We start from the raw sequence: 12,691 nt of genomic DNA on the forward strand, positions 1-12,691 counted from the left end.
ACCAAAATTTACTGGATGTGAAGCTACTGGCAAATCCCTCAGTCTTCATGATTCTCAGGCCATTCCTCAGAGTGGTCAGAGGATGGTAGAGAACACTTAGCACAGGTTTTGGATGATCCATGGTCAATCACCATTTCTAGCCCTCACTGACCCTGTCACCTAACCTGAGGCCAAGCTCCTACTTTTCAGACAACCAGCTGTCAAAGGTTCATGCCTCCCCACACATCTGGACCCTGTCACGGGGTTAGAGAGACAGGCCTCAGCCACTCATTACTGCTTCAGATGCCCCTGAGCCACCACAAGGCTCTGCTTCTGGACTGTGACCCTTATCCCTGGAGCAACCATCCACACCAGTAAAAGACCAGTCCCAACTCTTTATGAAAACTGCTCAAAGTCAATATCAACAATAAAAACCTCTTCTGGAAAGCTCTCCTCATTAGGGCTCCAACTTCACGTGGGTGGCAGCAGCATCTGCTCCAGGACTTGGAAAAATTCATCAGGGAGGATTATATCGCTCACCTGGGGGTAGAAAGGGGGAGATGAAGGGGGGGGGGAGTTCCTTCTCTTCCTTTCCCTCCCAACTTTCCTTTTTCACCAGCCTTCAGGAGACCCAAGTTTTCAGCCAGTCCCCTAGGGAAATGCTATCACCTGCTGACATCCACACCTCAAACACTAAGGTGCCCAGGATTTCTTGTCCCAGTTGCCCAGGAGTGTTGGAGTCTCGAGGTCAGCACATATAAGGAAAAGTCTCAGCCAGCCCCCCCCAAACATGAGGTCCCCATAAGGGCTGCTGCTTCACAAGTCACTCCCCTCTTTCTGTGCCTTAGAGGTAGACTTTTTCTCTTGAACCTAGTCCACCCCACCAATCTTCCAGTCCTCGGGTGTCAGGCTTTTAATCACCCAGCCTCTAGGTCCACCACCTTTAAATGATCCTGGCTGCTGCTGCCTTAGCCAAGTTGATGGTGCTGGGGCCCCCGCAGCCTCTGAGGCATTGAGGCTCCTAGGTTCACAGCGATCCATTAAAAACCCCCAAATCAGGTGGGGAACTTTTTTCTTCCAAGGGTCATTGGGATATTTATAACCTCATTCGCCTGCTATATTTGGTCAATCATATAATCAATTCATCCTTAAAAAGTTTCTAGATGTATTGAATTTTGAGTCCCGCCTGCAAGTTGCATTGGCAGCACCAGACCAAATGATTTTGTGGGCCACAAAGTCTGTGTCCCAGGTCTAGACCATCTGCTTCCATCCTGTCCTAGTGCAGCTGATTTTTTTTTTGCAAGGCAATGTGACTTGCCCAAGGTCAAACAGCTAGCCAATTAATAAGTGTCTGAGGCTGCATTTGAACTCAGTTCCTCCTGACTCCAGGGCTGGGGCTCTATCCACTGCGCCACCTACCTGCCCCTGCAGCTGATTTTTTAGACCAAAGTGTAGAACTTTGTATCTGGCCCTATTCAATCCCACCTGATCAGATGTAGGCCCTGCTGATGCTGACTCCATCACCTGCTGGCTGTCCCTCCAAGCTTGGTTACCTGACTACTGTCCCCACAAGCCACCTTTGCTTTCATCCTGAAGCAGGGGAACTCTGATAAAAACCATTCCATTGAACAGACCTCCCTCCAGAGCTAGTTGCTACAGGTTCCTTTAGAAAATGTCATTGGTATCACTGACATCCGAACATAACATTTTGAACACAATTTAAAATGTCTTTGTACCAAGATTTAAACTTTTATCAAGTCCACTTGTGTGGAAGCAGAAAACAAAATGATTTCTGCCCCACTTGGCTTGAGGAATGACACTTCACTCCTTTCTTAAAGAGCAAATTAGACCCATAGAGCTTTTATGGTCAGTTCAACAACTGTTGGTTGGCTCTTATCCTTTGTTCTTGAAGATGACCAAAATGACACCACTAGGTGAGTGACAAGGTATGCCGGTCCACCTGTGGCTGAGCAGATCAATACAAGCTCAGAATTTTCTCCCACAGGTTGGGCACAAGTTCTCTAAACTTGCACATCTCAGTTTCCTTTGAGCTGCTTCCCTTCTGCCTTGCTTATAGAGCACAGCTCACTCTCTGATGAAGACACACCATGCTGGATGGTCCTGGGCCAAGGTCTCCTATGCTGTATAATTGATTCCAAAGTTCTCAAGAGAGACCTTCAGCATATCCTGGTTTCACTTTTTCAGACTCCCTTGTGAGCTCTCCATAAAATAGTCTTTTTTGGCAAGTGCATGTTTGTCATTCTAATAATGTGGTCAGCCTCTCTAATAGCATTTGAATGCTAGCTAGGCAGTTTACTTGGAGAAAGGACCTCAGACTCTGGTATCATCTCCTGTCAGGTGATCTTCAGAATCTTCCTAAGACAATTTTTTTTTTAGATTTTTTTTTTGCAAGGCAAATGGGGTTAAGTGGCTTGCCCAAGGCCACACAGCTAGGTAATTATTAAGTGTCTGAGACCGGATTTGAACCCAGGTACTCCTGACTCCAGGGCTGGTGCTTTATCCACTACACCACCTAGCCACCCTATTCCTAAGGGAATTTAAAGGAAGCAATTCAGTTTCCTCACCTGATGCTGGTAGACTGTTCAGGTTGCACAACAGCTCTGTTGACCTTCAGTTTGGTGGTCTGTCTAATAGCTCTTCTCTCCCACACTTTCTTTTGGAGCCTCCCAAATACTGAGCTAGCTCTGGCAATGTGTGTGTCAATCTCAATATCAGTGTGCACCTCCCTGGAAAGGACACTGCCAAGGGAAGTGAACTTGTCTACAGGACTCAAATCTCCATTTGCTGTCATTGATGGTTCCCCATATGGATAGAGTGGTGCTTAGGACAAGCAGCAGAGAATCAATCCATACTTTGTTGCATCTTAGCTTCAGAGGGCCCAGTCACCTGCAAACAGAAGATCAGGCACCAACACTCCCTTCACTTTGTTCTCGACTTGTGGTCTTCTCAAGTTGAAGAATTTGCCATCATTGCAGTAGCTGACCTTGAGGCCATGGTTCATCCTCAGAGGCGTTTGAAAATGTGGCTGAAAACATCATGCTAAAAATTATGGGAGGAAGGACATGTCCTTGTTTTACTCCATTGGGGACTGAGAAATCTCAAAAATATCATCCACTATCAAGAACTCAGGCACGCACACCATCATGAGATTGACATACAATACTAATGAACTTATCTGGGCAACCAAATTTTGATATAATTTTACATAAACATTCATGACTGACAGTATCAAAGGCCTTGGTCAGATCTACAAATGTTGTATATAGACCTCTGTTCTGTTTCTGGCATTTTTCCTTAAGTCGGGCAGCAAACACCATATCGACTATTCCTCTCCCCTTTCTGAAGCCACACTGGCTCTCTGGGGACCAACTTCCAGGTGAAGGATCAGCCTATTGAAAAATACTCTGGCAAGAATCTTACCAACAATGACTAAAAGAGAATTGCCCCTGTGATTGTCACAGGACTCTCTATTCCCTTTACCTTTAAGAGATGGACGATGGAGGTCTCCTTGAATTCTTGGAGGATAACCTCTTCATATCATATAACCTGGAAAATTTTAGTCAACTTTTGGATGAGCAATGCCCCTCCCCATCTTATAAATCTCAGCTGGAATAGAATTCAGCACCAGGAGCTTTGCCAAATGAAAGGAGCTGAATGGCTTCAGTTAGGGATGGACTAGTTTTAACCCGAGGAAGATGCCAATGGTTACAGAATTGATTGATGACAGTCTGTTCAAAACACTAAAGGATCATCTCCCTATCAGTAATTAATATGGCTCCATTGGCACTGAGTAGGGGAGATGCACCAGAGGTCTTTGGCCCATAAATAGTTTTCAGGGCATCATAAAAGCTTTTTGGATTGTTACTATCCACATAAAATTGAATTTCATTGGCCTTCTTACTGAGCCAGGAGTCCTGCATCTCTCTAAGCTTCACTTAGATGGAATTTTGATTGAATTAAATGTTGTCATCTTTAGAGATGGATGAACCATCCTGCTGGTCAACCCTGTGGAGTTCTCATTTTTCATTCTGCAGCTTCTGTATTTCCCCATCATTTTCATCAAACCAGTCTTGGTGTTTGCAAGTGTTCTGATCCAGATGAGTAAATGCAGTGCTGACACCAGATCTCTGAAAGCTGCCCACTCTTCTTCTGCTCCACTGGTGCCAACAGTGTGTGGGCTCAACTTTCCCTCCAAGTTAGCACCAAGCTGTTCCTGCCCAGAGAACCCTTAATTTCTTGACATTAATTCCTCTGAAGATTAGAATTTGGGAAACCTGGCTTGTTATCTTTGTTAGAACCACACAGGTTTCTGATGTTTGTTAAATAGTAAATCGGGTGTAAGGTAGATCGTCATCTTCTCTAGGCAATGTAAGGATGACCTATTCTGTGAACGATTATGTAACCTGATTCACTAGCTGCGAGAAATTTTTTTTCTTTTTTCTTTTTTCTTGCAAGGCAATGGGGTGAAGTGGCTTGCCCAAGGCCACACAGCTAGGTAATTATTAAGTGTCTGAAGTCGAATTTGAACTCAGGTACTCCTGACTCCAGGGCTGGAGCTCTATCCACTTCGCCACCTAGCTGCCCCTGTGAGAAGCTTTAATGATCCCCTTTTTCTTTTTTTTCTTTTTTTTTAGGTTTTTTGCAAGGCAAATGGAGTTAAGTGGCTTGCCCAAGGCCACACAGCTAGGTAATTATTAAGGGTCTGAGACCAGATTTGAACCCAGGTACTCCTGACTCCAAGGCCGGTGCTTTATCCACTGTGCCACCTAGCCGCCCCTCCTTTCTCTTTTAATGTATAAATATGCTTTTCTTCTCTTTATTCAGCGTGATCATTACTCAACCTATAGATTTCATGGTAAACTTAGGTTAGAGAACTTCATGTCTAACCCATTTTTTTCAGTCATTTTATTTTAACCCTTAGTTTTTAAGGTTTACACCCCCTTTTGGAGTTTTCTTGGCAGAGATAATGGGCAGTTTGTCATTTCCTTCTCTGGCTCATTTTACAGATGAGGAAACTGAAGCCACCAAAAGGAAAAATTCCAGCACAATGGAAAATCTTACCTTGGAAGCCCTCCCCCTCCCCCGAGTTTGGTTCACTGTAGAACAACCTAATCCCCCAGCAACAGGATGGCATAGGGGGTGGCCTGGGCCTGGTTCTGCCAAGGGAGGAGGTCAGTCCAACTTTCCTGCACCTCGGAAAGCTTAGGGCCCCACCAATCCATAGCAGAGTTCTCACAGTTCTATCTACCTCTCCATCCCCCCCAGAAAGCAAGTATAGAGCCCTAGGGTGTCTACAAGGTCTGAGTTCCAGTCCATGGGGATGGGGGGGGCAGTTCAAGTCCTTCTCAGGGGTCCCCAGGCAGCTTTCTAAGCCTAAGAGACCCAGCCATACCGGGGCAGGAAGTTTTCACACCAGGAGGTCCTTAACCCAGGGAATGCTCCAAAGAGAGAAAGAAAATCAACACCAAACTTTAGAAGGAAAAAACCTGTCCCCAGCAGGTACAAAGTTCTGTCCCTTCCCTGGGATGTTAGAAACACAGTTCTAGCAGTCTAGATTGAGGCAGGGAGATGGGTCCCCCAGACTGGAAGGGGGTGTACCATGGCAGCATTACATCAGCCCCACCCCCAGATTGGGGCAGGGTCAGAGTCACCATGCTGATGATCAGGGTCAACCATCCAATACAGCCAAAGGAAAGAGCCCTATGGGGCCTAAAGGAGAATAGAAACAATCCTCACATACTGAGTTAGAAAAACACAAATTTACATCATCTCTGTGTAAGATATGGGGCCCCATACTAGAAGAAATTCTGCTTCCACAGATAGTACCAAATAAGGAGCTGATCCAAAGTGATGTTCTTTTCTGTAAGATAAATGGTCTAAATTCCCAGTTTGAGGGATGGAAGGCTGAAACCAGCTCAGATCAGTTTGAATTCACCAGGTTACTACCAGGTCATGGGACCCTAAGTTATTCTGCATGCTTATTTGGCTTCATGTATATTAACTTCTCCACCCAAGGAGGACTTTAAGGGTCATTGTAATAACTGCAATACATATGTAGGCATGACCAACATATCAAGGGGATATATAATGGGAAGGCAGAAAGAGTTGGAACCTGGAGGAGCTTGGCTCAATCCGGGCTCTAATGGGAGGAGTAAGTATATAAACTCTTGCTTCTGTGTAAAGATGTGGAGGCTCCGAGCAGCTCTTCACCCCCCTTTCTGCAAGCTTTGAAATAAACACTTTCTTTGCTCACTTTGCTCATTTCAGTTTTGTTTCTTGCAGGGGGTTGACTGATCCCCATTTCTCATATCTGTGATGTTTTGGGTTTTTTGTTTTTTAGTTTTTTTGCAAGGCAATGGGGTTAAATGGCTTGCCCAAGGCCACACAGCTAGGTAATTATTAAGTGTCTGAGGCCAGATTTGAACTCAGGTACTCCTGACTCCAGGGCCGGTGCTCTATCCACTGCACCACCTAGCCGCCCCTTGTGATGTTTTTAACATTGATTTTGTTAGCTTTTATGGAGTACAGGGCGTACTCAGGAAGTCTGTCTAGAAGTCTTCTGTCCCACACTTGCTTTAAACTAGAGTAAAATGGAATACACCAAAGGGAGTTCAGTGAGATGACAAATCCAAAGGAGAAGGTGGGATACAAATATGGCGGCAGAAACTGAAACTGAGGAAGGCAGCCTATGACCAAAGAATGGTCCTGGATGGTCAATCATTAAGACACATTAAGTTTTGATCTAAGACTGTAATTCTTCCAAGATGACCTGTGAGGCAGGTGAAAATTTAGAATTCAAGCTTGGCTTAGAAGAGGAACTGGCTAGATCTGAATGTTACCAATTCAGTATTGGGAGAAATGAGGGGTGAGACAAAACTGACTATATACAGAGGGAAGAGGAAAGCCCCAAATCAAGCTTTCTGGAGAGCCCACAGTCATGAGGAAGTGAAAAGAAGCAAACCTTCCAAAGGAGAATGGAACAGAGGGGCCTAAGATCATCAGTGTTATGGGAAGAGCAATGATGTCCTCATGCCCAACTCCAGGGAAGCCCCACTACTTCTATTTGAACTGAAACCATCCAGTTTCTAGTAGCCCTGACTACATGTTATCAAATAGAAAATAGAAAGAGTCAGGAAGAGCTCCAGCCTCTGTCTAAGGCTTGACCAGTGGTCTATCATGGGCAACTTCACTCAGCAGAATCTACTCAGGGTGTTCTCATAGTCTGTCCTTTTCCTCTCTGACAGCCTTCCCTGCTACAGCTAAGAAAAGCTCCCTTGAGAAATGATGAATGACCTACAAGCATCTCATTTCAATACAATATGGAACTTGGATGAATCAGGTCCAGCCTAGAACCCACTTTACGAACTGACTGAGAATGGTTACATGGAAAACTTGACAAAGCTAACCCAGCCTGTGGGTCCAACTGCATCCTGAAGGGTATTGACAAGTGCCCAAGCCTGCCTGCCCTGGGCCTGGCCATGCCCAGCTCTCTGGGATCATACTGTCCCATGTTCTTTTATTTCCAAGCCAGCATTTTCTACTTGAGAGCCCCCAATTTGCATCTTGAGCACACTCACCGTTCCTGGTCTCGTGAAGTCAATGCTGTGGGCTAAGCTTTGCCTCATTTGGTTGCTGAAGAGACGAACACAAACACTCTGCAGATACTCTGGTGTGATCTATGGGATGGACATAAGGGCATAGAGTTAGGGGGAGAAAAGGCCCTCATCTCCTTGGCACCTGTGGGAGTCACTGACCCCAGCCAACTCGTCACAAAGGGGGACAATCAGACCATCCAGTCCCTCTCATTGCCCAATTTTAGGATGAGGAATTGAGAAGAAAGAAACCTGTTTTTTTTTTCCTTTGGTAGACGCCAAACTTCTGTTAATTTGCCTCAATTGCCTACAACTGATGTTTTTGTAAAATTTAATTGACCTTCTTTTGTTAAATTCTCCTAACCAAGCTACCAAATTGCCGTAACTTTTCCTCAAGGTCTCTGTTGGAACCTGTCCATGCCACATGGTCTAGGATTAGAGAAGCTCAGTGTCTCCCATTCAGGACACCTCAGATTCAGCTCTTAGAGCCCTACCAGCTTGGAGTTCAAATTATGACACAAGGGCAGATGACAATTCAGAATGAGAATCAGAATTAAGAAACTCCCTGAGTGAACAGAAGCTGGATCTTTCTGATCCTGTTTCCACAAATGGAAAGAAAAGAATACCTAGAGAAGTGACCTCCTATGGGAGAACCCAGGCCATGATCTAACAACAGCTAAGCCCATCTCAGTCATTTGTGGGCCTTTAAGACGCAGAAACACATGCCTGGAAGTCGGCTCCAACCAGTAGAAAGCTGGACAAGTTGGAACAGCTACAAGAGTCCCTAAGAGGAACGCATCTTCAAGTCTGAGTCGCCAGGTCACAAGAAAAGGCCCTGGCGGTGGCTGTCTGTCTCAGACAGCAGGGGCAAGAAGACTGTAGGTTGTCTCAATTAACTTTTCTGATGACCACCCCATGTGATTTAGTTTCTATTAAAGAATCTTCTTCCTTGAGTGAACTGCTTTCTGTAGCCTATTTCCTAGGATATTGGATGGAGAACCAAGAAGCCCAGGGTACAAGCCTGACCTCTGACCCACCTGGGCAACACTCTACAACAGAGTCCATCTGTATTGGAAGGAGTTCTTCAAAATGATGAATGCCCAGAACAATAGCCAAGAGATAGCATAGCGTGGCTTACAAAGAGTGGTTCTGTGATATGGCGAGAGTGTAAAGACCTGGGACATACTCTGATGAGAGGGGAGAGCCAGCAGGGAGAGGGAGCTGGCCCCAGACAGGAGCCTCACTGCTGACCACACCAACAAGGACTGCAAGAGCACCTTTCCTCCCTTTGGAGAAGTCACTCCACTGGATATACTGAAACAGAGCAGGGGAAGGCAGCCCCCCACAGAAAACAACCCAGTGAACAAGAAGACAAAAGCAACAGAAAGAAGTTGAAGGGTTGAAGGTCTTGGTCGAGATCCTGGGTACATTCATAGGCAAGCTTATCCAGGAAGCAAGGTGAGGAGCTGTCTTTTCTTTTTAGGTTTTTGCAAGGCAAATGGGGTTAAGTGTCTTGCCCAAGGCCACACAGCTAGGTCATTATTGTGTCTGAGACCAGATTTGAACCCAGGTACTCCTGACTCCAAGGCCGGTGCTTTATCTACTACACCACTTAGCTGCCCCAAGGAGCTGTCTTTACTGATTTAGGTGATGAGGCTCAGAAGGACCTTCTCACTCAGGGCACTACAGGGGTAAAGGATTATCCCCATTTTACAGATGGGGATACCAAGGCTTTCTAGATGCTAGACAGGATTAGAGCTACAACTTCTCTCTCTGACCCTAAGAGCTCTCTCTTTCTAACTTCACATAGGTCCAAATCCGGCCCATGGTGGCCCTAGGTTGTATCACATTGTTTCTCCCAAAACGTAGCTGATAGCTGTGTTCCCCCACCCCAGAGGACCACCCTCAGAATTGCAGAGGCCAAGGAGCCTCCCTGAAATCTCTTACTCACCATCTTGCCATTCACAGTGGCCTCCAGAGAATCCACTAGCTCAGCCGTGACACCGATGAGGTTGTGGTAGTCAGCCTGGATTTTGTTGTAGCGCTTAAGGTAGGTCATTGTCCTTCGTTCAGCTTCCACCAGCTGCTGATGCAGCTGCTGCAACATTTCTGAAAAGGGAATTTGGACATCAGTCACAGGACCAGACCCCAGAAGGACACTCTGCTGAAAGGGGGCTACATCCCCAATCACCTGGGCATTCTGAGAACATGACCATCTCCCTCATGCCTCCCTGTGGTGGGGAGATGACTGGCCCACTTGCTGAGGCCCCCCAAGCTCAGCACAATAAAGCTTGTATCCAGTGATTGTTGGCTGTGCTATCTCAGAAAACAGAGAAAGCAAAACTCATTCAGTCCCATGGAACCCCCTCTTACTTCAGCAAGGACCAAAGTGGAAAAGAGGGCAGCAGGATCTATGGTTATGATTTTGGATCACTGAACATTAATGTACCTGCTGGTATTCTAAAGGTAAAATCACTGCCCAATAACCAGTAAGGTGAAGACTGACCCACACTGACCTTGAGGTCCTTCCTATAAATGAAATTTGGGATACAAAGCAACTAATGGAAGGAAGAATGGCAAGGTTGCCTTAGGGACACAAATTGAGGAGTTGGAGGATTTCACTTTATTTTGAGCACAAAGGCAATGATAAAGGGAATCCTGGGGACAGCAAATCATCGTCCCTTGTACTTGGGACAAGGACAAAGAGATCACCTTCAAGGTGACTGCGGCTGACACACAGCTAACCTTTGCTGCAGAGGAGGAGGTTGCAAGGCTGCAGGTACCTCCAAACCAAGAACACAGACTCTTGGAAACATCTGTGGCTCGGATTTGCTTATTAGCCCATTCAAAAGTGGCTAGCCACCAGCAGGGCAGGGAGGGAAGCACTTGTCACAGAAGGTCATTGGGCTCAGGGAGAGCCCAGGTCTGTAGAGGATGCCGGAGTCTCCCACCCACATGGCATGACCCCTTCTAGGAGGGCATAGGGAAACACCACCAGCACCAAGTTCCCTTGCTGTTTGACAATACCGACTTTCTCTGGGCAGCTCTGGGAGGGCAGAAAGTCTTGTGCCTGCTCTGGGGAGCCACGGGACCAAGATGGTGCTGGCAGATCACTGACGGTTAAGGCCAAACAAGAAGGAAGGATCAAAGAAGTTTGGGAAAGGCTGGCTAGGATTACAAAAGCTTCCACCTGGTCTGCTTTAAACAAGTGAGATAATGCCTCAAAGCATTCTGAAAACCTGAAAGCCCGGTGGAAAGGTCACCTCAATGATTACCGGCCAGACACCAAAACTATGATTAAGATCAAGGCAGTGACCTTTCTGATGACTCCATCCTACAGAAGTTGAGTGCACCAGACATGCTGGGCACAGAACAGAGGCCCCTGGAGATAAGAACCTGGCCAAGCCCACCCACCTCTGACGTCTCCAGGCCAGTGACACTAATGCACACTCCAGTAGCTGACACATTGCACTAAGTTTGTTAGTCCACCAGGACCCACAACCATCCTAAGAAAGAGGCATCATCATCTCCCAGCCTGAAAACTCATGCAAACCACCTGAGGTGGTGTCAGTTGTCTCGCACTATGCAAGATCGAGTGGTTAGGTTGCAAGAGGAAGGATCTGAATCCAGATCTTCCCTGCATGCTCCACTTTGTGTGTCATGGACCTAAGGGCACCCCTTCTTAGAATCATGCTTCTAAAAATGGAAGGATCTGGAACTGTGCCCAAAGAACAATAAAACTGATTACTCCCTTTGACCCAGCAATACTAATATTAGGCTCATATCCAAAAGAAATTATAAAAAAATGGGAAAAGTGGGGTGGCTAGGTGGTGCAGTGGATAGAGCACCTTGGAGTCAGGAGTCCCTGAGTTCATATCCGGCCTCAGACATTTAATAATGACCTAGCTGTGTGGCCTTGGGCAAGCTACTTAACCCCATTGCCTTGAAAAAATCTAAAAAAAAAAAAAGCCATGGCAGTCAGACTTTAGAGAAGCTTGGAAAGAATTACAGGAAGTTATGCTGAGCGAAGGGAGCAGAACCAAGAGAACACTGAATACATTAATGCCAATACTGTGAGGAGATCAACTCTGATGGATGCGGCTCCTCTCAGCAGTTCAGAGATATGAGACAACTCTGGGAGACCTGTCATGGACAACTCCATCCACAATCAGAAAAAAAAACAAAACACCATGGAATCTGTATATATACTATGTTCACTTTTTAAAAAACTTCTCTTATGTTTTTCCTTCTTATCTCATGTTTTTTTTCTTACTCCTAATTCCTCTTACACAAAATGACTAATATGTAAATAGATTAAATACAAAAGTACACATACAACTTTTACCAGACTATTTGCTGTCAAGAGGAGGGGGCAAGGAAAGGAGGATGGTAGAAAAATGTGTAACTTATAAATTTACAAATGGATGAATAGGGAAAAACTACTATAGCATATAAGTGGGAAAAAATATCAATTAAAAAAACAATAAAAATGGAAGGAAATGCTATCTTTTAGTTAGAGAGAAGATAAAGATGTAACTATTTTTTCTCATTGAAGGTCAAGGGTACTTTGAAATCCACCTATAAACAGATGCCTGTGCAGGAGAATAGCATCAACAGGAAAGTTGAGGCCAAAAGATTTAAAAAATACTCAGATCTGGGTCTCTACTTCAGAGTGGAGAGGAGCAGTCAAGGCTGCTGGGACCCTCCCAGAAGGCAAAGGAGCTGGGATGACCACCAGGAATAATTTACTCAGTCAAACCAAGTATAATTCTATAGAGGGGAAAATGAACTGGAGGACTTTCAAGCATTCTGGATGAAAAGACCAGAGGCAGTGATCAAAAGCTAAATAGAGTTTTGAGGAAGGGACCAATACAAAAAGAGAAGGATAAAGAGAAAAGAATAAAATGGAGCAAAATACAGTATGCAATCACACTTGTGAATATGAATGGGATGAACTCACCCATTAAAAGGAAGAGGATAGTAGCATGGACTAGAAACCAGAATCCAACAATATGTTGTTTATAAGAGACACACTTGAAACAGAAAGACATCTATTGAGTTAAAATAAGGGAATGAAGCAGAATCTATTTTGCTTCATC

At 45.3% G+C, this 12,691-nt stretch overlaps 1 protein-coding gene across 1 annotated transcript in view; it reads right to left on the minus strand.

Annotated features, from left to right (window-relative positions):
* The window catches only part of ARMC9 (armadillo repeat containing 9), a 123,250-nt gene that overhangs the window by 81,630 nt on the left and 28,929 nt on the right, over positions 1–12,691 (minus strand). Inside the window, exons 8-9 of the mRNA XM_074189669.1 lie at positions 9,544–9,701; positions 7,578–7,676 (exon numbers count right to left, since the gene is read on the minus strand). Coding sequence (XP_074045770.1) covers positions 7,578–7,676; positions 9,544–9,701 — 257 coding nt within the window. The remainder of the gene's footprint in view (positions 1–7,577; positions 7,677–9,543; positions 9,702–12,691) is intronic.

This window comes from Macrotis lagotis, chromosome 5, assembly GCF_037893015.1.
Source record: "Macrotis lagotis isolate mMagLag1 chromosome 5, bilby.v1.9.chrom.fasta, whole genome shotgun sequence".
NCBI classification, from domain to species: domain Eukaryota; kingdom Metazoa; phylum Chordata; class Mammalia; order Peramelemorphia; family Peramelidae; genus Macrotis; species Macrotis lagotis.